The sequence below is a fragment of the Pyxicephalus adspersus genome, chromosome 1 (assembly GCF_032062135.1).
Source record: "Pyxicephalus adspersus chromosome 1, UCB_Pads_2.0, whole genome shotgun sequence".
NCBI classification, from domain to species: domain Eukaryota; kingdom Metazoa; phylum Chordata; class Amphibia; order Anura; family Pyxicephalidae; genus Pyxicephalus; species Pyxicephalus adspersus.
Window position 1 is genome coordinate 78974653 of NC_092858.1, and position 26277 is coordinate 79000929.

Consider the following 26277-nt stretch of genomic DNA (forward strand, 5'->3'; position numbering starts at 1 on the left):
TCTGGTATCCTAGCTAAGTCTTGGCTGCTTTTTGTGGAAATGTCTGGAGCTCAATAGCTCAAGCTGAAACACATTTAAATGAATTATTCATAGTGACTGCTCTGATGTGTGATGTTGCTCTGGGAAAAAAAGTGTTGTTTATATAAAGTTTGCTAATAAAAAATAATACAAATAAAATGAATGTATAAATCATAAACAAATAATCATCAAAATAAATATTTAAATAATAACAATGGCAAATCAGCAATGGCAACTTCCCTATTTTTGTCCTAAAACGTTTTCTTTAAATATATCCTCTAAAAATTGTTTTTCTATATAGCCATTCACATTCTCTTCTAATGATAATATATACTAGTTGTACTCTAAATAACCTTACTGTATATACTAGCTTTATATTTCCAAGTAAACAAGAAACCATTTTAAAACATTTCCCTATTTTCTATAAAAAAAAAAGTTGTGCTATTTTAAAAATACAATACTGACCAATACTTAAATAAATTCTAACTGGGGCCTTAGTAAACTGATTTACATCATTTATAGAAAGTACTTTGTATTGGCCCTGTAAATTAAAAAGGACATCACATCATATCATCATATATTCAGATTTAGAGGGGTTTCACATCTGTATTTGTATTGGTGTCCATTGCAATTGTCAGTAACGGTTACACAAACATTTTGAGACAGCTAAATACTGAAGTTGCCATTGCTAACTGTTATAGTGTTCAGACCATGAAAAAATATCATCAAGAAAGTTGACCTCACTCTAATTCCGCATGCCTGGTCCTGGTTAGTAACCGAGTGTTATAATTTGATTCTAATATGTCTTTAAGCCAATTGTTAAAAGCATGTAACAATAATTTTCATCATTTGGTTGCCACCTACTGGTAATCAGCTGACATTTCTTTATTTATTGAAAGCCTTTGCTTAAAGAATATGTAGGAGAAAACTACTAGTACAAGTTGACATTCAAAAATCCGGCAACCTCTGGATTTTTTACAGTTATATATGCTGTATATATTTAACAGAAAATGACTACCTGTACAGTCCATTAAATGGATGTTGAATCCATAATGGGGCTATACAGCAGCAAATAAATGAGAAGGAATGAGCAGGAAAGCACATGCAAGCAAGACCCAACAACTGATTCTGAAGTATAGCGTCATCAAAACATAAACGGTGCCTCCACTGTAAATTTGAAAATGCGCTCCGAAATCCATGCCGGAAATCTGAAGGAACCAGATTATCAATGGCCGGATTTTTGAATGTCAACCTGTACTGTGCTGGTATGCCCTTTTTATGCTTTCTCCTGGGCAAAGTATATACCGGTATATCAGGAGTGCTGGCTCTACTTAACCCCTTCACTACTACAGCCTTTTTTTCCCATTTTGTACTCACAAATTAAAATGCACAAGTTTTACAGTTACAGTGGCAGTAGTAGATGGGTTGTAGGATGCTGTTACACTTGAGAGACTCAGAAAGCATTGAAGCAGGGCACAGAACATGAATTAGCTTTTCTAGAAGCTGGCAGCAAGGTAGGCTCCCTACTGTTTTTTTTAGGAAAGGTGAAAACCCCTGGTAAGTTATTTTTTTTTCTGTCTCTGTACCATAACATTTCCTTTTACCTGGATATGCAACAAAAATGTGAAGGCTGAAATTGTCCTTCTTTTCTAGACTAAACTTTGAAAGTTTTGAAACTAGAAATATTCATTAAAAAATGAAAAAGTTGCAAACAGGCAGGTTAAATGTTACAGAATGGCCAACCGACGACCCCTGTGCAATAAAATAAATGTACTTGTTTGCATTTTTTTTCTAAATTCTACACTAAACTGTGCCTGCCCAGCTCAGTGTAAGATCCCAGCAAACCCGTGATGCCTGGCTGCCAGTAATGAACTAACATCAATGCCATAGTTATAACATTACATCATAGCCAATCAAGATGGCTGAAGCTGAACCTGGAAGAGAACTGGTGTATTTAAAATTTGTGAACAGGGCTATACGTTTATTTTATAGTAGAATGGACATCACATGTACTTTCTGCATTAAACAATCTGCTTGCTCACATTTTTCGTTTTTTTATTATTTATTTTAGTTGTAGTAAACTTCTTTACTTGTAATATGTCTGCCATACAAAAAGAATGTTCATAGCAAGAGAAGCAGTAGATTCTGGATATTTTTGTTAGCACAGGCTAATTTCAGTCAACAGATGTCAGTTTAAACATAATTTATAACTTGTAACCACTACTGAATGATCTTACAGTATTTACAAAGCCTGGAAACAGTTGTTAAAAAAATATTGTTTTATTTAAAATGTTTTCAGCAACAAAAATATCACATTTAAAATTGAATTGTCACATTTTCAACAGTGATGATTAAAAGCTCACAAAAAATCATTAGACACATTTTATATCACATTAAAGATTTTGTCAGTAATGCAGAAGATTGGAAATAATGCAAACATGTATAAAGCAGAGTGATCCGTGAAGAATGACAAGAGAAGGATGCAGGTGTCTCCAGTATTATATACAGAAGGTCATGTGAAGGAAAGCTGGCAGGCAGGTTCTCTATGTCAACTTTAAGACTAATAAAGCCTTATATTATACAATTGTTTTTCAACATTTTGCACTTTTCTGCAAAACTCTGCATATCACATTACCCATCTTCTACTGCTAAATGTAAAGTAAGAATTTGTTACCATACATTAGACATGCCCCTTAATATTTTGATGTTCCTGTATTAATGTATCACTGTGTCTGCCTGCAGCACCTGGCAAAGGGTGATTTTGTGATCTGTATGGCAACAACAAATGAAGGTTTAGGAACACAAATCTTGCAAGATGCTCCTCACTGTTTCTCTTCACAAGCTTTGTGATCTTTCATACTCCCAGCAATGGTGTAAGGGGTAAGTATGATATACAATGTTTGTCTTGGGTTTGTTTTTGTAACCATGTAATGCAGGTGCAAGGTTTAGCTTTTATGAAGAACTCAAGAAAGTGGTGCTTTGGAGCTTTAAAGGTTTAAATGCACCATCTAAGTTAATATACTTTTGACTTAAAAGTATGTAAAAAAATGTGAAGTTATTCTCAGCTTCATGTACAGCTGCAACTAGATAGAAAAGCTTAGCCATCAGAAGAAAAAACAAACTATACAGTTTTAAAAGTCTGTTTTTTTTAACTGAATAAAGGTCGTTAGGCAGAAAAGCTATAGCAGTAAACATGACAACAATTTGAATCTGATATCTGTTCGAACATTTTTTTCCATAAAAACAACAACAAAAATATTTTGCCAGTCTGTACAATGTACAATGATTCTAAAATATCTATGACCCATATGATTACTTGAACATATTTCAACTTGAAGACTGCATTGTCCAGCAATGGTTATGAGTCAGTAAGAATATTTCATAATATACATTTTAATCTGAAAATAACGTGACAAAAAATATTTTGTTCTATATTCACATCTATATAGCCTTGTGTTTGCTGTAGAATTAAAATATTGCACCTTTTCATTATTCATATATCATCCAGATTTTAGAGATATCAGGCATTATAATCTAGTTGCCCATGCTATGACTACGCAGTTTACATTCTGTATAGTAACTTATGGCTGCTTTTAATACATTTTTTCTCATAGCTATTCCCAACAGATATCCATATAATCCATCTCACACAGGAACTTGCAGCACATTGCATTTTCTAGCCAATGTGTAGAAAAAATCTGCATTGATACATGTGGTTCCTCCAGGTATCCACAGTATTGTTTAGTTCAGCATGTGTTTTATATGTAGCTGATAAAAGTAAGTAGACTGCCATGGTACTGATGTTGGATAACTTTCAGAATTCAGTCTACATTAAAAAATGTCTCCAACCTTGATTTTGGATTATTTTGCAAACATAGCCTGTTTTTTTGTTCAAATTTGAAACTTTAAAACAAAAATTCTTAGTTGTTGTTTCAAGCTTATATAATAGTTAGCAATTCATCCTAGCTGTTTTTTGTGACACATGTGACTGCTATATTCACCTAAAGAGCAGAAGGTGAAAAATATTAAGTGCTGCAGCCTGCATATCTTTACATGGTATGATTTATTTGAGACTTATTGATCTCCATTATAAGCAATATGGCCTTGTTCACAGTTTTAAATTAAAAAATAGTGTCTACATTAGGGGGATTAGGTTAACTCCTCTTTGATGGCAGATCCCTACAATAACACCCAATCTAAAGACTGCTTTTTCAAACTAATACACAGCCAACCTCCTATGTCCTGAGACTGTACTCTATTGGTGGCCATTAATACATTCTCATTATCACAGAATATTATAAACAGAAGCCACTGGCTACTGATTCATTCTAGTGAGGTAGAGAACAGGTAATAACAGCTGAAAGTCTGCACTAAAAGTACAGTTATCTATGTGTCCAAAACATACACCCTCTTAGGCATGGCAAGCACTGGTCATGGAATCACTGCCACTACAGTAAATCGTGTATCATAGGTCCAAAGCATCCAATACATATACCCTTGTGCCTATGGCAAGGACTGGTCATGAAAGCCTTGCCAGTAGCATGAAAAGGTCCTATCGATGCAGTAGGATTCACTTGGAGACATCACATAACTAGCACTACCATGCCCAAAAACAGTACTGCAAGTATTTTCTGCCCAACCTGGAACCATTGCAGACATTTATGAATGAATTCAGTGCACTTAGTTGCTTGGGGATTTCCACTTATGTTCTCATAGTGCCAGTGTTGGCTGATATAAATACAGTATACACCTGGTCATAGTAATACCATATCATTGCCAGTACCACTATGATAAAACTGCCAAATAAAAAACCATACCCAATATTCACATATTTTTACAACAGTTCTGATGTTCTTTTCATGTCAGTTACTAACAAAGTAATGTTTAAATATATACATATGAATATATACAAAGGAATAACGTACCTGCTAAAGTAAACATGAGCTTATTAAAAGACATCAATAAGTTCCTTTGCCCAAGAAGGCAAATATTACATTACATCTTACTCAGAGTATGGAAATATCATCATCTCTCAGATGTGACTTTCAGTAGGAAGAACAGTTTTGGAAAACATGGATCTTTAGCCTGATAGCAGAAGTTTCCCCATGTCAGTTAGGCATTTGACATACATTACTTTCCATTTTCAAAGCATGTTATAGATTTGCAGGTATATTATCTCTTGGATATACACAACTGATGAAATAGATTCTATTTTAAGGACATCACCAACATATCAGTGTCACTTCTGTTAGTTTTAATGTTTGTTTTTAAGGATCCTTTAGGTTTTTGTGCTGGCACAGCTGTGTTGATCAAAATAATTAGGATTGCATTACTTCATCTGTATAAATTATTAAGTCAGTGCTTATTTTTAAAAGTCAATTCTTCAAAATATGTAATATGCATTCACCAGGTGATTCATCTCCACATCATAGAATATACTGATTTAAATCCAGATGACCAAAATATGGAGAATTTTCAGGCTGATGACAATTGTTAAACTTCTGAAAAAGAGAGAAAACAAAAATTGATTTGTTTAACATGTAGATTGGAATGCGCTATCACAAAAATAAAGTAAATGACCAACTGCATATTCACTAACCATCTTTAAAATGAACCAGCATTGATAAGTAACAATACAAACAAGTATATGTATTGAGCATAAGATGACATTGTATACAACTTGTATATTCCACATACCTCCCAAACAGCTTTGCAAATAGCAAATTTCTGGTATTTACAGCTACAAATCCCATTCTACCCTGATAATGTTAGATGTGACAATGCCCAGTTCTGATGATGAGCACTACTATACTACTATCAAACAAGGTTTTTGCTGGTAAACCATTAAAATAGACCTATTTTAGGGATAGCATTTATAAAACGGGTATAAAAAGATAACTTCCAATGCATGTTTAAAAGTTATACTTTTAACCTATTGTGATGTACATTACAAATATTCAGAGAAAATTAAATAATTTGGAATATTGTGTTCTTGTATTTTTGAGACGTGTAGTTAAAAATAGCTGTTGAAATATCGGATTTAGAATATCTATAGAGAGCCATCGCATGGAATGTTCAATCCTGTATTATCGCAAACCAATGTCAATATAGAGATGTATGTCCAGTGTAAACAGCAGGCATGGAAACAATAAATAAGAGAGCCCTGTTCTTTTGAGCTTACAATCTAAGGTAGTGGTTTTTGAACTTGCATAAGGTGCAGCCAGCTGAGCAAAGATAGTTCCAAATATTGCGAGACTATATACTTAGGATTTAAGCAGAACTCCTCATCAAAACTGTAGCCAGCAGCAAACACATTTAATGGTCAGATAAAGTTCAAGCATAGTCATAGTAATTAAACACACCAAAGAAAATAAAGGAAGTATGAGCTTCCAAGGATAATCATCTAGTCAGCCACTTCATAGCAGCATTTCAAATTGCAGATCATTAGCCATATACATTCATAACTAGTTTAGATCAAAAGGCATTCCAATGATTTACATATAATATATTAATGCAATCCTGTTTTAGATGTCAAATAGCCAAACTATTATTAGGAACAGAAATACACAAATTGTAGATCAATGATGTCAGAGTATACGGTCACATCCCATGGTATCACCAATGGATATATTTGCCCTCACAGATGAGGGCACCCTCCTGGACACCCTCCTGGTGACCACTGCCACATTTTCATGTGTAAGAATAGAGGAGATTTTTCCTAACAGGGCACTTGTTCCAGAGTATCTTTTAGTGCATTTCCTCTACTTTAGAGATTTCTTCACTTCTTTTAGTGCCTGCAATACCATTGCAGCCCTGAAAATGGTATAAGTCTGCATGGATTCATTGAAATGGCATGTCTAGAGAACTGAAAGTTCTGACATTTCTTCAGATTTATATGGCGTGACCATTGAAGTGCACCATGTTTGTCTTTTTGGGGAGTTATCGTTAGGTAGTATGTAGCATCCAACACCCTAAATATGCTTTGGCTTCAGATATACTTTATGGGGTATCTATTTGTTACTGTTTTCACCCATTGTTTACAAATGCATAAGAGAAAACATTATTAAACAGATCCCTAAGTATGTGAAATATGCTTTATGATTTTACCCATGTGTAAAAATAAAATTTACTTACTTTGTGCTGTCGGAGAGTGCTTAAATGTTAACTGGCTGCTGTTGCTACAGGCGTTCCAGAGTTTTGAGAGCCGTCTTGTTGGGTGTTATTTGAATAGCCCATTCCATCTTCTTTATTTAAAGTTTTCTGAATTAGGAAGAAGTAATAAATGCAGAAGATAAGTATATAGCAATACATGAAACAAATACCCCAATAAAATCAGTCTTTAAAATTACAGAATTGAGAAGCTTTTTGCTCTCTGTTTATTAGGTATATTTGCTGTCAATTCTGTTTGTTCCTGTCAATTCAAAAGTGAACAGGAATTCCCAAAAGTGAGGATACATTGCTTCCTAAATTATTGTCATTGTAACATACCCTCTTTAAAAGATTTCCTTGCACCTGTTCTTTTGACAGCTATAAATTGTTGGGTTTCCTGTTACTTTGTACCCTGGAAACAATGGTTATCAGGACAATTAAATAGGGTTATTATTCGCAGTGGGCAGCAATAAATCCTGGTGTTCTGTTTCTTATAGTATACAAAGTTTTAAAAAAAAGTTTTGGGCTAGAAATATACTTTAGAAGAATACTGTATGATAAGCATATGATGGTTACTATTACTGACCTTTTCTTCATAAAAAACCTAGTCCAATAGCTATCATTTGCATCATACGTATCTAATAGCAACACTTTGAGCCACCATCAAACAACGTACAGTCTGCATGCTTTTACAAAATTATGACAGTGATAAACAGTTTTTTTCAAAGGAAGAACAGCAATAATATCCTTCCCATTGCCCTCTGTGCAACTGCTATTGTTGACCTAAAACAAGAAGGAAAGTCATAACCCCTGATTCCATTATTAATGACAGTCCACACATTTTTCTCAGCATAGGTGTTCTGTAAACCAATTGATTCGGTACACTATAATTGTTATGATAACTACAGATTAAACATTTTAATTTAGTTACCTTTTCTCCAGTTTTTGCATGCTTAAATTTTTTCTCCTTGTAGTAGTTCCGTTTGGGAAGGACATGCAATAACATTAGGTCACATACAACGGTTGCCTGAAGATGTAAGAAGTAGTTCCGAATAAACACAACATTAAAAGTATGCTGTATGTCAAAATGTTGCAGATAGAACAGATAATTACTTCTCCCTCACATTTGAACAACTTTCTTCTACACAATAAACATTTAAAGTGAATAGGAATATATGATGTCTTAATGACAGCCTACCAAGAAACAGTTCAAAATGAAAGTATTGTTCCTAATATTGCCTTGGATTTCAATCAATACTTTTGAAAGAGCAGTATTTAAAGAGCAAAGCAATCCACTTTAATATCCCCCCCAAAAATCTGAAAACAATGTACTTTGTATGCCCAGGGCTTTCGCCACACCACAGCCTTTATTTTTATTTTTTTATTTATTTTATTTTACAATTTTATATACATTTTTTGCTGCTTCTAATAAATCATACATTGCAAATATACTGTTTGAGCATGTTTTACATCTATATTATTAGGTTGGGTTGGTAAAGTACAACATCTGTACAGCTGTATTGTGTCCCTTTAAAATAGCTTTATATTAAGTTAGTAATATGCCACAGCATTGTATTGTGTCTGTGAAATATGAAAAAAGAAAAGAAACTGTAATGTGATGGTCAGATGATTCTTAAACCATCTGTATGAGCAGCAAATGCAGCAACATCATGAAAAGCAGGCAGCCCAAAACTTACAATGAGGCTTCTCAGATGTAAGGCTTGCTCATTTTTTTGCAAAAAGCATTCAATCTGTCTTGTCTTTTGATTCTATATAGTAACATGAACAATTATTTTTTATAAATTTATATAATAATAGTGGGAAGTGTCTCCATCTGGATTGCTATTTTTTGTAATACTTCATTTTGCCACATGAGGTCACTCTAAATCATCATATTTTAATGAAGACTACAAGGAGAGCAAAGCAGAGAGGCAAGGCCAAAAATAAATTCAAACCAAAAAGTACAAAATGTAATATTTTCATTATCTTTGGGGAATTTGTCTGTGATTTGGTTGCCTAAAACTACAGGTTATAAACAAAGAATAGAAACACTATCCATATTTTAACTTACCACTCCAAAAATTCCAATTCCTGAACCTATTGTTGTCATTGTTGGAATTATATTAAACTTTCCACCCTGCAATAAAAAAAGATATTGTAATGTCAGTACTGTAAATTGTTGTTCATTTGAGCTATATTTATAGAAGCATATGTGAATAGCATATATCAGTAGGCTGTTAATATGTTTAGGATAATTTCATTTTTCGCTTAGCAAAATTAATCAAAAATCTTAGTATGGATATACTACCAATGTTGTTATATTTACATGTCTTCTTTTTTTTTTTTTTTAAATAGCTCACCAATATGAATACCAGGTAAAATACAAATCATTACAATTTCAAAATGTATTTTTAAAAAACGGATACCAAAAATAGTAAACAGACACTTTCAAAAAGTATGTATGAAGACAAAACCTTGCTTTATAACTGGAAGTGATGCAACCCAGCAAAAAAAAGGTATGGGTAATAAATTGGGTATACCCTGTGAAGACAAAAAGTTAATTGAACAACAGACCTAATGACTTGCTATTGGAAAAGGTGAACTAGCACAGAATTAGTATCCATAACAGCATGGTGGAAGTCTATCAAACATGTAGCAAACTGACAAGATCTAGGTATATCCTTGCTATAAAAACGATTCATTAGCACTACAAGATTATTTATAGACTGAATCACAGAAACTAATTGCATATGTCAGGGCCATTAATTCATATGCTTGTCCAATAACAATTCAGGAGTGGACAGATATGTATTTGGAACCAGGCTCACATTTTGTATTAGGGTTCTGAAGGTTTCAAATACATCACAGGAAGCTGTCAAAATATGATGTTGCCATGTTTGATAGGATAAAAGTCAGGAAAGTTAGGTAAAAAAGGAACAAGTGAAGCAATATTGAATTGAAGTACCCGTATGAACATTGAAGAACTTGAAGCAGACCAATTAACACATTTTAACAATACATAAAACGGTGGCTAATCCTTTAAATAATTTAATGGATTTTTTTTTATGTCATTTTGGGGAGGACCCCGTGTCAATAAGGACTGAAAGGTAAATCCGCAGCCTCCCAGTATACATATGTGCCATATCTCAGGAGGCTGTGGACTAATCCTTCTGCGCATGTCCGAGATCAGTATGCCTCATAAGGGGCTTTCTCAAAATGTAAAGCTCCTGATTTCACACATACGCATTGAGAGCGGCACAGTTTTACATCTTCAGTAAGACATCAGGTAGTCACCTGATCCTGCGTCTGCACAGTGCGAGATTGGGTGATGTGAGCAGAACACAGAAAAAAAAGAAGATGGCTGGGACGCAACTGAACTAAAAAGAGAGCAGCCAATATGGCATGGAACCTACTGAACTCTGTTTTCAGAGGGATTGTGAGCTTTTAACCAGTAAAGATAAGTGGTATGTTTTTTGGTGAAAGCTTTGCTTTAACATTTCATCTAAAAAAAATACCTATTTGTACACTTTGTTTTGTTAATTCATGCACATCTCAAAACTCTCAGATAAATTACATGAAATGTCAATGAACTTAGCTGGGAAAGTGATATTATGGTATCTACCTCTGCAGAGATAGACTGCTTTTATAACAAAGGTACTATAGTCCATTAGTAATAATTTATGACCTGTCCTATCTAATGCATTTTATAGTAAGCCATTAGGTTTATTTCATAAAATAAATAATTGAGTCATCGAATGCATAATTACCGCTCCATTCACTAAGATGTCAAATCGAATACCAAAGACCTTGAATAAAGTTCTTTTCTTTACATCTTTATCTTTGTAATACCTTGCATGCCTTTAGAAGTCATAGGAAAAACAAATGTGAAAATCAAAAGTTGTTCAAAACAAAGTAATGCCTAGCTTTGCATCTTCAAAGCTAGATAACATTTTTCACATTACAAGAAAGTATCTATTCACTTTAGAACACTTTGCAAGACAATCATTTTCGTGTGTTGCGGTGTCCAGTGTCAGGAAGCCCCTTTACACTCAATCAACTGATATATTAAAGATATGTTTTTATTCTTAGTAATGTGAATTGTCCTGTTGAATATTTCCCTTAGCTGAGTTAATGGGCCTGATTTATTAAAGCTCCCTAAGGCTGTAGAGAATACACTTTCATCAGTAAAGCTGGGTGATCCAGCAAACCTGAAATGGATCTGGTCCAGGATCGAAAACATTTGTTAGCAAATTACTTTGAATAAATCCATTCCAGGTTTGCTGGAACACCCAGCTCCGCTGATGAAAGTGTATCCTCTCCAGCCTTGGAGAACATTAATAAATCAGGCCCAATGTGTTAAAATTTGCATAGTAAAGAATACCCATTCATGTACATATATAAAAACAACATTAAATGGTCAACTAAGCTTTAACTCCTTTACAAAATTAGTAAAACATCCCTTGAAATGTCAGTGGGATAGTATACTTTATTCTAAGTATGTAGAACAAATGAGATAGTATGCAAATTGTTTCCCTTTTGCTAAGAAATATATATATTGTAATAGTCCCTGTAAACTCTTTATGGATGGTATAATTTTTCCCATAAGTATATATAGACTGCATTATAGACAGAATATCTTCTACAAGTATTGGGATCAATCATGTAACATTACAGAGGCTGCCTACAATGGCCAGCCTTTATTCATATATGTGTTAAACCCTATTTTCAAAAGAAAATACTGTTGTCATTTAATTTGTATCAATTTATTATGTTCATCCAGGACTAACCTTACCACAAAATTATTTAACTGCAGAATGAATAGTGCTCTCACTTTGTAACAAAAAAATGGAAAATTTACAGATTTGATGAAATGATGAATATATAATAAAACTTTGAAATGGGGATGGGGGCTAAGGGTACTCAGCTAAACAACAAATGCTAGTGACATACTTCAGTATATATGTCTTTTTTAATTTTTGCCTAGAGTTACACTTTAGAACTAAACATTATTTAAAATGTAACTAACCAAAAACATTGTTTGGCATTGAAATCCTCAGAGCACCCGAATGTTGTTGATTGCATATATATAGCATTTCAGAGTGGGACTATATAAAGACAGGATGAATTTTGCATAACACTATCCAAAGATCAGCACTGTTTTTCATGCACATTTATGTACGAAAAGATAAGAAAATACACAACTTACCTAAAATTAAATCCCTGTGAGGCAGAATTCTCATCATTAAGTCCATGGAAACTATATGTTGGTTTACAGTATTTCAAGGGCCAATCAAGATCGCATTGCCAGTCAATTATAATGCCAATAGTTCCTCCCTAGAGTAAAAAAACGTATTACTGGTTTAAATATTAATAATATTAATAATAATTAAAAAATTAGGTAATTAGGGCATGACAAGATACATGGAATTTACAGTGTTTATGAGTATAAACACAACATAAATACAACACTAGATGGAGCTGTGTACTTATGTAAAGTGCATAACAAACTCCTGCAATCTGAGTTTGTTAGACACTTTTCACGAGGACACAGCCCCATCTACTGTGAGACAACAATATTCCAATACTGCAGCAATATAAGATCATTCAAAAGCAAGAGGCCCTTCATAATTAACTCAAGAATACAAAATACTTTAATCTGTAAACAGAGAAAAAAAACATTGTTTCTGATCTACATCTCTAGTACACAGTGAATAATTGGTGAATGTTTTTAATTTTCTAGTTTTATCTTTTCTATATCATCTATACGATCCATCAGGATGGTGATGCTCTGAGTAATGTATCTGTCTTGGATACTGTGCCTGTAACATTTTTCATCAGTACTTAGGGCTGCATACAATTTCTCATTGTAAGCCTTAGGTTTCATTCACACCCTGTTTATCTAACAGAATGAAAAGCGAAACTCCTTTGTTTGTCTTTGTTTTTTTCAGCCTAAATCACACTAATGTGCTGAACTGAGGTGTGCTGTTTTAAAAATGGAATGTTCTGTGATTAGACAAAGTGCAAAGTGCTGCAATACAGTCAACATGAAATTTTATGTTCCAGTACATCAAGGGGAGGTCAGAAAACCTATCCTTCATGCAAACTCATCTGAATTTCATATTGCAGTATATATGCAATATGCAATTCACATCCTGACACGCCTTCTGAGCGCTCTGCACCACTAAGCAAAACACCTGATATTTATATCACTGTGTGGTGTTCAAATGAATGGCCTATCCTAACACAGAACTTGGGAAAGCACTGGCATGCGTTGGCACTGGCTTGAGTTCCCCTTAAAGTTTGTACAATCAGGCAGGTCATTATTGCAGAAAGGGAAAAGTAATGCAACGTACCTGCCTAATTGCATGCACATCGTCTGCTTTGGTTGCCAGGCAAAGCCAAAATTTCCAGCTTCTCTTGCATGTGCCAGGACGATGTATGATTATCGTCCCGGCATGGCCAATCAAAATGGCCAAAGATCTTCCAAAAGCAGAAGAATAGATGAAAGATGGCGGCACCTGGCGCTGGAACGTGGACAGGTGAGTTTGCAAGGTTTAGTTTGCCAGGTTTAGTTCCTCTTTATTTTTATTTTAATATTAAATAACTCATATATGTTTATATTTATTTGCTAAATTGAACATACATTTATTATTCCTTCCTTAGCCCTAATTCAATGAAATTTGTAACTTTCCGTTTCATGTTTAACAACCTCTGTTGTAAATATATGGTCATCGGTTGGTTTCAGATTTCAGTACGGAAGTAAGACAGTTTTAGATGCTAAGATAAGACAGTGCCAAGAGACATGAAGGATCTTTTTTTTAATGGGAAAAAAACTTTAAAGCAGCACCAATTACAAGTTTTATTAAAGTGTTTTAATGTTTTCTTTTTACCTGTTTTTCATGAAAACTAGTTCCAATTTAAGGAACATGCAGTATGTTATACATCAGTGCCTTATACCACCTTATCTATTCATACCTTATATGCCATGTCCCTAAACTTCTGTCCTGTTTGCTCCACAATATATCCCAGTCGAAAAACAGGGCAAAGTGGGTCTTTATCTTTATCATAGACGCATTTCTTTAGGTAATCACTGGTTACAGATTCCACTAAATTCTGCCTGAAACATAAAAATAAACCAAGCCAAAAAAAATCATTAACATGAAAACTTTAGATTTGTAATTGAGCACATAAAGCTGCATATTGTGCATTTTGATGAACTGTACTGTATGTAAAGCAAAAACTTTATGTTCAGGTCAGGACAGAGTAAGAAAGGGTGCCCCTTTTCTACCTCTTTTCTTTGGTCTTTGTCTACTGTAGCTGAAATTTCTCTTTACTTCCTGTGCCAAAGACACAACAAAGTGAGTGAAATTCTTCTGTTAGAAAGGTGTCAGTGGAACAGATGTCCCCATGGGAAGGTTTGCCCTTTTCTTTGTGATATGGAGATAACTCTGATATTTTGGAGACAAAGGACTGTGCCAATTTATGTTATTGCCATTACTGCCCCATAGGGCAGATTGATTCTTTTACAGCTAATAGTGCTTAGCTGTAAAAGCGTGAATCTGCCCTATGGGGCAGAAATAGCAATAACATAAATTGGCACAGTTTTAACCCTTTAACACTCTATCAAACACTAAGAAAAGTTTTGTTTTGAGACCTGTAATATACTGTAACAATGTATGTACTGCTACTGCTGTACAGGTATATTCTATACTGACGAGGGCATGGATTTCTTTACTGCCTACAGCTACCCAGGTGAAACACAGGATGTCATGGTACCGGAATGAAAACGTTGTTTGCCGTTCTTGATGAATCTATAGATAAGTTAAGTAATATTAAAGAACCTTGTGTTTTAGGTTTAATGTCCTCAATTATGGATCAGTCCCTTCTGACTCCAAGGCTGCTCCAGTGCGTGCATGTTAGTTTTTCTCTTATTTCTTTTACCTTTGGATAATATAAAATTCAGGCTTATGAGGGGCTTACAGAGATTTTATTTATTGACTCCTGTCTGTTATTTATGTAATTTTTATTTATGTAATTAATATACATTTTGTTGTTTTGGATGTCTATCGTTGAGTCACCTTGACACCTTGGTCAATGCCTCATTGAATATGGCAAATTTTTTTCTTTCGAATCTTTTGTATTTTGTTTTGTAACCCTTTTGTCATAAATAATGTTTTGTTTTCTTTTTTTTTGTCAATAAAAGTTGATGGATTGATCTACTTTAAACATATTTGAAGCCCAACGACAATCAAAACTGAAGATGGGAAAACTCTTTAAAACATGTTTAAAGTGTACATTAGTGTATATAAATATTACCTTTTGAACTTAACTTTTCCCCACTGGCTAAATTCAGAGATGACAGAAAATAAAATAGAAGCCTATTGAAAAGGGATTGTGCCCACTGCTTTGCCTGTTTTCACTGTTGCATTTTCAAGCTAAATGCTATTAGAATTTGCCCTGTTCAATTTTGGGTTTAGTTGGGCTTTAACATAAAGACTTCATTTAATGCTATGGTTATCCATTAATGCTTACCTATTTACTTTATGTTTTGGAAACCGTATGCTGTTTTTGATAAATAATGTAAAATTTTCTGCTTGCATCAATAATGGAGGACTGTAAAAGAATAAATACATGGTATAATAAAGGTCCCAAGTATTAAAATAATATAAACTACAATAATAAATGTAAACATTCCAAACAGTGTTATATTTTAGATTTTAGATGTGTGCTATCAAACTGAACTTGCCCATTCAGGGAACAGCAACACGTTTACTTTAGTGCTTCTCCTGCAGTAGATGTTTGCCTAACTAGATAACTGTTAGCTGCTTAAAGATTTAAAAGCACCCCTGTGTAAACTCTCAAGTGCGACTTTACAGACTTGGATGGATTCTGCCCAAGTGGCAAAGTTGGAGCATAGTGATCTCCTGGAATACGTCACACACACACCTCAATGCACGTACTTTTAGTTCCAGCAGGTAAAATGAATGTTTGCCATTAAAAAATGTAAAACAAGGTAGGAGGTCTGTACATTTATGAATTTCTCTATGTTGCAATTTCTTATGTTTAAGTCCTTATAAAAAAGGCATACTTAGGAACTTTGTGGTCATTCTCCACAGGGCACCAAGCATAGACCTCACAAGATTTGGTTTTGTTGTCGTAGGGTGTGCAATTTCCTGATAGGATTCCTAAAATAAGCAAAATAAAAAATGTCACATATATAGTAAAATATATTGTAGTATAATAATCACCCAAAATCAAAATACTAATAAAACATACATTTTTGTGTTTGAGGTAATTTACATAGTGGAATAGTGGTATATACAAAGCAAAATTCAATATGTAGATCCGCATAAATATGTGCATCCAAAGAAGGTCTTCAGATGGTATAGAAAAGGAAAGGCTACCATGTTCCTCCTTCTATATAGCATAGGGTAGACAGCTTATAAATATTACATTACCGCAAAAAGTTTGGAAAGGGCCCGCTCAAATAAAGTTAATTTGTCTTTTATTATTTAAAGAAGCAGACCTTTAGCAAAGACTATGAATATACTGAAACAACAAAATATGGTCTCATGTAGGTGTTATTGCTCTAATATACATCCAATAAAGGAAAAAATGCACCAGTGGTTTAGTTTAAACTTCACAAAGAATGTCTTCTATTGATCCAAATGCTCCCATGACCAGAACAGAAACAAATGTTTATGAAATTTGGCAAACATTATCCTAGGTGCAAAATTTCTAAGAAGATCCAAGTCTTTGTAAATAGACTTAGCCAATACCTGCATTGTGCAGAAATATGTACTTTATCTAGTAGATAATGGTTCTTATAAGCATTGATACTGGGTTGTTATGGCCAGTAACATATTTAGACCAGTCTGATGGAAATGATCCTACAAGAGAGCTACCAATTGACCACAGTACTGTCCACTTTGTAAATGACCCCTTCTAACGGTATTCCTCCAAAATTTTGTACCCTGTTCATTTAAAGTTTTGGACTAACAATGCAAAACAGAAGAAATACCACTATCCATTTGCCAGGTAATTAGAAGTTAATTAACAAACCCAATATACCTTGATTTGATGTTATAGTTTAATCATAAAATCTCTCTTTATCCATTGAGGCAGCAAAATAGAAATAGAAAGAAATTAGTGTAGCTTAGCCACAAAAGAGGTATAAGCAGCACTACATAAAAGCAAAGCCAAGCAATATTAAAGGGACACTGCTATGAACATTGTAAAAATCAAATCAATGTTCAGCTGAGGCACAGGAATAATGTTTTTTTTTGCTGAAGTTGCTGAATTTTCTAAATAATTTTTATATGTTTTGTGTAAAGCATTGGACATTCTGCATTTTTGATTATTTTTTTTATATATTATATATAGTATTATAGCCAAAGTAATGTTTATGATCACTAATTTGCTGATGGTGCTGTCTGAGACCTGTATTTATAAGAAGATATGATGCAAAAATTTAAATTCTAATATTCATTTTGCATTTGAATATCTAAAAATATATCTGCCTAGATATACTAGATTGTGTCTTTGGGGCAGGGTCCTCTCCTCCTGTATTACTGTCTGTATTAGTCTGTCATTTGCAACCCATATTTATTGTACAGCACTGCATAATATGTTGGCGCTATATAAATCCTGTTTAAAAATAATAATAAAAATAATAATAATAATCTGCCTGCTGTAAAAGCAAAATGTGGCTCTAAACCTCTCCAGCAGCTGTGTGAATTTTATCACAGTCTGTAGACTGGTGGTGCAAAAATTTACTAAATGCATCAAACCATTGCCTTGGAGACCACTACACCTTTCATTACTGCAAAAAATTCAAATACCAAATGTAAATACTTATCTGTATGAGGATTATGAAACATAATTAGTTAACAATGTTTCTTTCATACATTCCTCTTCTTTCCTCCTGTCACCAATACCCCTTTCTCAAACTGTATTCAGCCCTAGTTGACTCCTTACTAACCTTGTCTCAATAGCTATTTTTTTTTTCAGTGTCACCACAAAAAATGTGCAAAAATTGATGAAAAAATTGTGTTACAAGAATTTTTCCTTACTTTGTACCAGAAACATAATTTCAAAAATAAATAATAAAATAAAATATATATTTTCTATTCATGGTAAAGCTGTTTTTTATAACTAACACTGGTTAAAATGGAGAATGCTCCCACCACCAAGACATATTGTCAGGCTAAGGTTACCTGAGTCACTCATTGCTGGATATTCACTTTCTCCTTGGTAAGCACAGATAAATTAAAGATATAAAATGTTTACTGGATTATTATTTTTGGGAAAAAATCCTACATATTAACAACTGTTGTATAATAAGCTGACATGCATATTTCATATGGCAAGGAACAACATTTTTGTCAGCTTTTGTAAATGTATTACCATCACAGAAGCTGTAAAATGTATGTCCAGCAAAAATGTTTTTCATGGTTTTGGGGAAAGGTTATACCCTCTGTGAGGTTTTACTGCTATCTGGGACTGGAGAGGTTTCCCCTCATTTACCGTCCTTCTGACAATGTTACACAGGCAGAAATAAAAGATGCTTTTAGGAAGAGAAGAGGGAAGGTTAGCACCTGTCAGTTTTTTGCCTGCTTTCCTGTTGCAGGTTTTACTTCAGTTTTTGCTTGGTAAGCAAAAGAGAAGTGAGAATAAATCTTTCTAATGTAGATTTCCTCAACTTTTTTAGCCCCGAGAAACCCTTAAAAATGGAAGGAAAGACCCATACATTGGTGGCGGGCGTATGCACACCCTTACAGATAATTTAAAACATAATTAGTCATGCAGCTGGCTCTACCAGGCATCATTAAATATGAGGTCAACCAGACACAGTTTAAGGAACCCCTTGCAACTTCTTGAGGAGCCCTGGCTGGAAGTTTCTGCTCTAATGGACCCACAGCTAGCAGTAAAAACCCAAAGGGGGTCAAATCTCTCCCTTCTCAGTCTAAAACTAGAAAATACATTTTTGGCTTGACATACACTTTAAAGCAAAGCTGTTTCATATTTTCTGACTCTGGCTCTAGGAATTGCAGCATTTAAATCTCCAGGTCCACCTCTCTCTTCCACTGTCTTGTTACCCATCCGACATGTCTTACAGTGTCTCTTACCTTGTTTCACTAGATACACTTACCTATTTCGGCTGTCCAGGACTCTTGACAGCAATGTTCCTATGCAGAGGACTGCTAACCCAATGAAACTCATGAACCCCACCAGCAGGTCCCCAACAGTCCCCTTGTGCTGACATCTCTCCCCTTCTCCATTGTGAGAAGAACACACCAAACCAAACAAATGTAAACAAGGAGAAGACCCAGAGCTGCAACATCTTGTGAATGGGTATAATGATTTTTGTATTTTGTTTTTCCCTAGAAATTTTAATCATTTTTGCCTGAAGATCAGCTTTGAAGACAGGTATAAGAGCTACAAACACATTTTAAAAACAGAGCTGTAGATACCACCATCAGCTAATTACTGATATTACAGAAAATAAATATAATGAGGTACGACCCTTAGTTTGATCTAAAAATGAATTAAACCTAATTCTACTATACCATACTTCATAGAAATGCAATATTTGAAAATATGCAATATAGTAGAAACAGAGATATATTTTCATTCTGACTCATGACTACCTATGATGGACTGCCCCACTGGCCAGTGGAAATATACTGGGGTGCACTATCTTTAAAACTACCAGGAAGTGCTAAAGCTTTGCCAAATCAGGATAGCTAGGGTTTGCAGGCTGCACCTCTAGGCATTTGTACTTAATAAAAGTTTTTTTATGACATAGCCACTTTAAATTTAAATTCAAACTAGAACAGAATTTTTGTGTATTTGTTTTCATATTTCAAGTCAGTACCAAAACTCACAACCTATTGTAATATATGTAAATGATTTCATGACTGCATATACATAAATGCATAATACATTGGAAGTATGATATACAGTTGGTTAAAACATATAAAATTGATCTTGTCACTATTACATTAACATGCCATGCACAAAATTACAAGCACTTAACAGTTTATATATTTTATTATCTTTTTTAAAGAAATGACTGCAAGCAATTTCACAAATAACAAAGACATACCTTGAGCTTGACGGAAAGAAAAGGCTTTACAGTCTTCATTGGTTTTGCATGGTGCTACATCAGGAAGCTGCAATAATGAGAAGAATTGCTAAGAAATGTAAAATGGAAAGACAATACAACTGGGAAACACTTTTGGGACTTTTCCACTCTGAACTGCAAAGGTTTATCAAAATGATAAAGAGACACCACAGTGTCACCTGTATAGAATAGCCATTCTGCAAAAGAGACATGAGTATACTGACCTCTCTGGCAGCCAGTGTACTGAAAGTCCACCTGCAACTTTCCAGGTTGTCCAAATGCACATTTGTCTCCCCCAGCCACTGCAACCACTCAACCATTGAATCAATCCACCCCACAGGCCACTGGAAAGGTGGGTATGTTCAGGTGTCGTTTGCAAGTAAGATTATCTGTGAAGATAACCCAGAAGTGATGGTGTCACTTTAACATTTTTCTAAACCTAAGGCTAGTAGTACTACTTAGATACAGAAGAAGGGGTTTAACCCTGGAAAGCTTGTCCTGATATATTACTGTTAGGGCAAAAAAAAAAATGTTTATTAGATAGTAATCAGTTGTGTTGTTGCAATGCTACTAACATCGCTACAATGACTGTTATGTGTCCAGCTAAAAAAGAGATTTGACCTCACATACAGACTGGAACTGTGGTGAACAGCCCTAAATCGCAGTAACAAGTAGTTCTATGTATTCCTTCTTTTTTTTTTGGCTTCACATATACTTTTAAAAGTGAAAGATACTTAATATATCCATTGGGTGTTGGATACAGCATAATTTGATTGGGATTGTATTACAAAAATAGTATTATACTACACAATTACTGTTTTATCCACCACCTGTGCAAGCTACTCTTGAAAAGCTTAATGTACTGGAACCTGGATCTTTAAAGCTATTGTGATGATTAAGCTAACAGTAAACTGGGAACAGAAAGTATATACCATTAATCATACCTGGATTAGCATTAGAGACCCTCATTAAAGCTGAATCAAACCCAAAAAAGAAACTTCCCTTTTACTTCCCCAGAGCCCCCAATTCCTCTGGTGCTGTCCTTATTTGGGTTTGGTAATCCAACCGGACACCACCATCTTCCTTCGTCTTCTTCCTTCTTCTGGCTATGTCCCCTGTTTATGCACTGTGCAGGCACAATATAGGGTGACGTAGCTCGCAGTAAATGGGGGAAAAAAGTGCTGATCTTGTTGCATATGCCTAAGATTGGCATTTTTTTCCTATTACAGGAAAAAGCTGCAATATTGGGAATGCACAGAGGGAGCAGCCAGAAGCCTCCTGGGATACTCACGTCATGCATCCCAGGAGGCTTCTGGCTGCTCCTTCTGTGCATTCCCAATATTGCAGCTTTTTCCTGTAATAGGAAAAAAATGCCAATCTTAGGCATATGCAACAAGATCAGCACTTTTTTCCCCCATTTACAGCGGGCTCTACGCTTGCACTCTGTCTTTACCTTCACAGTGGTAAAGACAAAACTGGAGGGGCTTCATTTAAAAAAAAAAAAATTAAAAAATTAAAAAAAAACACATTTTTAATTTACATAAAGCATTGTCTACCCTTTTATGTAAAGTAAAAATTTTGGTCATAGGTCTGCTTTAGGTGAGCTTGAACAATCAGCTATCTGGCTGGAGTAAATCCCTTTAAAAAGAAATATTGAATTTGTACATCCTAAAGCCACAAACAGATGTCAGAAATTTGTTTCTGGAAATTATATTTTTTTCAGGAATGACTGAATTATTCTGTTCAATAGATTAGGGAGAACGAGTGAGCGGCATTTATATATAGGAGTGCACACGAGACGTTCCTGATCAGTCATTCTTTTGATAGCTGTGGCGGATTGATGAACAGTGGTAGAGGACCACTGTACAAATGTCAAATTTGCACCCAAGATGAGCACACCCATTCATCCCAGGCAAGAATCATCTGACATGTGTATGTAGCTTCGTAGTAGTTTGCCCAGCAAGCCCAAAATATTTGTCTAAACAAAAATCAAGTGTTTATAAGAAGCAAACATCTATTGTTTATAACACTGAAATTGACATCAGAGTGTTCGTTATGATCTTTGTGGCCTTTTAGAAACAAATTACATTACAAGCAGCAAGACAGGTCATGGAACACTTGTTTTATGTTCTTACGTAGCCTGGGCACTGGTATCAATTTAATTCATATAAGAATTGTACACGTACTTACTTCATTGCATGTTCCCATCTGTTGTTCTGGAGTAATTATGAAGTTAGTCATCACAACAAAAGAGCTGTCTCCCTGTGGAATAATCAGACATAATACTTCCTTAACAGTACGGAAAAGCTTTCAGTAGCTCAAAGACGTTAGTAATTTAGATGGAATGTAAACTGAACTCAAGTTTGACCTTAGCATTTGATGTATTGGCACTGCTAGAAAAGTATTTTCACTGGTCTTAACTATGGAAGTTTTGTTTGGCTAAGGAGGCGTTTCGATGTATGTGGGAATTTAGACTCTGCACTATAGGAAATCACAAGAACCTTCTCTTGAGTTACATCTCTGTCTGCAGGTAACAGGGATTATTTTCAAATATCAGTCAATTATAATTTCAAATTACTTTTTCTAAAATGTTTGACTTGCTTTTGTCTAAATATTCCTGAAATCAAAACTATTGGCATTTAAATACTACATCTATCATGCCTTTAATAGACCAGAGCAAATTTACACTTTCACTAAAGGGCTGTTTATTTGGTGATAACCTTGTCATTACTTAAGATAACTAAGTAGGGGCAATGCTTTCTTTTGGCAAGACTTGTAAAAAATTATACATTTTCTAGTTATTCTATAGACATAAACACATAGGGCTCTATTTATAAAACAGGGTCTATTATAGACCTTGTATTTTAGGGTCTATTTATAAACCAAGTCCATGGGTATCAACGGCAGTTAGTTAAATCCCACGAGGGAATGATTGAGGGAATGTCCCTGGTATACATATAATGTTTTATCGAGCTTTATTGTGGTATACATTTTATTCTATATTTTGTTCACTGAAATGGGCAAAGTACCCTGAAATGATGATTATGGTACAAGCTAGGGCAAAAAAAAAATCACTTTTAGTAAATCAACAGAAAAATAATAGTTAATGGGAGTAGGGCTCAAAGGAGTTACTTAGGACTGTTTATACTGTTCCTATTAAGGTTACCTAAAGTTTGATAATGGTAAACAATATATTTTATTAAAGAAAATAGTTTTTGTAAGCTTTCTTTAACTGTTGTCATTTGTACATCAAAGCTCACACTTTTGATTTACATGTGAATACAATAGTAAAGACATGATCCATCATATTATTCAATATTATACAGGATGTATTTTGACTGCTTCTCCTGCTATGTAATACATAGCAACTCCCAGTTGTCACTTGGACAGCCCAAAATTGCTAGTAATAGCAGCCAGAAAGCAGAAGAAAAAAGGTGAAAAAGTAATATGGTATCTTAGTAACTGGAAGTCTAGATTTCAGCAGGAAATATTTACTGTTATTTCCTGTTTCTACAGGATGTGAGTATTGGCCTCCATGGATATATGGGCCCCAATAAATTCAAATTAACAGGGCAGCATTGAAAAACATTATTAGGTAAAGTAACAACTTTATTAAACAACAATTGATATTGTGAGCTGGGGAACCACTCTCCTTTCCCCCTTCTGTCAGAGCTTCCAATAAATCCTTGTGTTACTCAGTTGTGCCGAAAGAGCTTTCACCAGCCCCTGGCCTTCTCTAGGACCAATGCTAATGCTAGGAAATAGGATTGCCAGGTCAGGCTTTAATGCCATCCATAGCAAATAAATAATGGCTATGTCTTGGTATCATTTGGGTTTATGTGGGGCACAGGATGGGGTAACGTACAGAGGATGTCATGCTTGAAGCACTGGTATGGCCTAAAATAGCCTTTCTTAATGGTTGTGGTAACTGTAATATTACGTAATCTGTTTTGGTGGTGGTACTCACCCTAGCACCTAACATTTTTTAGGTTACAAAACATTATTCTGTAGTAGCTAAAGAAACTCTTCTGGTTCCAAAATCTCTTCAAATTTAATTTTAAATTTACCACAAAAGGGAATGAAATAACCGCTTGTTTTTCCTAAACTGGGTATACATTCAGATAAACTGCAATAGTAGAAATGCTACAAAATATAATACTGAAACCTCCCTCTTCCTTTCCCTTAATCCCTTGAAGCACTGTAATCCAGTTACCCTTTAATGTATCACAATGTGCTAAAAATCTGCATCATCAAAATAAATGGAGATAGCCAATTAAAGGATAGAACAGAAAGACAATCTTATTAGTGAGCTGCCGCTACTTCATTATCCAATCCCTTAGCCCAACTTTAGTATTTTGGATGTAGTTACAAAAGTAATGGCCAGGATTTGAACATGGTGCCTTAATCATAAAATTGAATGATCAGAATTACATTTATTTTTACATTTTAATTGCATTTATTTTAACATTTTTTAATTCCAATTATCATTGTTACTTTGTACATTTTTTGCACCAATCTTATGTGGCACAATGTTTTACTTTTAGGAGACAAAAATGAAAATATTTACATGGAAATGTGCATAAATATAAATAAAATAAATCTAATATTATAATAAATTGTATACATCATAATATTACATAATAAAGTGTAAATACAGGGTTAAAAAGCTTGAAACTTCTGTGTCTACGAAATTCAGGTACCCAGGCACAATTGCTGCTGACACTTATTTTACCAACTGTTTGCTGGTTAAGTAACCCAAGTTTACCTTTTGCTTTTACATCTTTCTTTCTGTTAATTTAAATTTCTTAGGATTCAACAAGGTAAAAGGATACTATTTTTTAAATAGCAGTTTAAAGTTAAAATATAACAACTGAATGGTTTATTAGGGCTGAACAAGAAGCTATAGTAAAATATATTTTTTGGATATAGTATGAAAGGGTTGAAACTCTTGTCAAGTTACTTTTCTGCTGAGGAAGAGGAATTTCCCCACTAAACAGCTGTTCATAGAATAAGTGCCTTCCTTGGAAGATTTACCTTTCCTCCTAGAGACAACTGCAGAAACAACATTTTGGATGCTTTTAATCTCAAATAATGTATTGATTTTTTGATAAGAAGAGTAAAAGGGGGGCACTTTGAATGTTTCTACTTTCTTAGTGACAAAATTATTCAGGAAATATTTGGAAGTTAATCTCCCCATTGGGGACACAGACAGCAAATACAATTTGACAGGGCTGGGGGGCTTCTATTCTTTCCCCACCTTCCAAAATAGCAAAATCCCTAAATATCATGCCTTCTTGAGCATATCAGTTGTACCATACAGAATTGGTAGTTTCATATCCTAAATAAATCCATTTATTAAACTGTGCATAGTGAAAATGTGCATATAATAACATGTTTATGTAATAGTTTAATGGTAAAAGCAGTGCTTAATGTGGTCTGTGCATACACCTTACCTGTGGAGGGAACACATAGTCAGCTACATCCCAGATCTCTGTTCCGAAACCTGGAAGATTGGTAACTGCTAAACCTTTTAATTTTATGGAGACTGAACTGATGATGTCGTCTACATCTTGGTAGCCTTTTTCATACAAAAACACCCACCTAAATGTAAACATTTACAGACCAGCATTAGAATTCTGAACATACAAATTCATTATATGACTGATAGACAAGACATCTTGTAATTTACTGCTACTAAATGTTTTAATGCCAGTAGTGTACCAAAAGCATGATCTGATTCAGCGCAATGTCAAGTGGATTAACCTCATTTCCATGTGATCTTCAGAATTCTGGCACTGATTTTACTCTGCAGACAGCAGTGCAAAAATCTGAGCTTTTTTCGTGTGAGTTAAGTAAGCCAGACATATTCGTGAGTCCTTGCAATGGTCCAAAGTAGGAATTTTTATATTGTACAAGCTCATGTCTCAAAAGTTTTTTCTTAATCTCTTTTCGGTCCAGGATAATGCTTATATATACTGTGTGTT

At 34.4% G+C, this 26277-nt stretch overlaps 1 protein-coding gene across 1 annotated transcript in view; it reads right to left on the reverse strand.

Moving 5' to 3' along the window:
* Positions 1 to 2279: 2279 nt before the first annotated feature.
* Positions 2280 to 26277, reverse strand: part of P2RX1 (purinergic receptor P2X 1) — a 37619-nt gene continuing 13621 nt past the window's right edge. The window contains exons 2-13 of the mRNA XM_072415625.1: positions 25747 to 25894; positions 22484 to 22555; positions 20276 to 20342; positions 16256 to 16352; positions 15700 to 15780; positions 14143 to 14284; positions 12374 to 12501; positions 10935 to 11025; positions 9239 to 9304; positions 8099 to 8194; positions 7153 to 7278; positions 2280 to 5519 (exon numbers count right to left, since the gene is read on the reverse strand). Coding sequence (XP_072271726.1) covers positions 7180 to 7278; positions 8099 to 8194; positions 9239 to 9304; positions 10935 to 11025; positions 12374 to 12501; positions 14143 to 14284; positions 15700 to 15780; positions 16256 to 16352; positions 20276 to 20342; positions 22484 to 22555; positions 25747 to 25894 — 1087 coding nt within the window. The 3' untranslated portion in view covers positions 2280 to 5519; positions 7153 to 7179. The remainder of the gene's footprint in view (positions 5520 to 7152; positions 7279 to 8098; positions 8195 to 9238; positions 9305 to 10934; positions 11026 to 12373; positions 12502 to 14142; positions 14285 to 15699; positions 15781 to 16255; positions 16353 to 20275; positions 20343 to 22483; positions 22556 to 25746; positions 25895 to 26277) is intronic.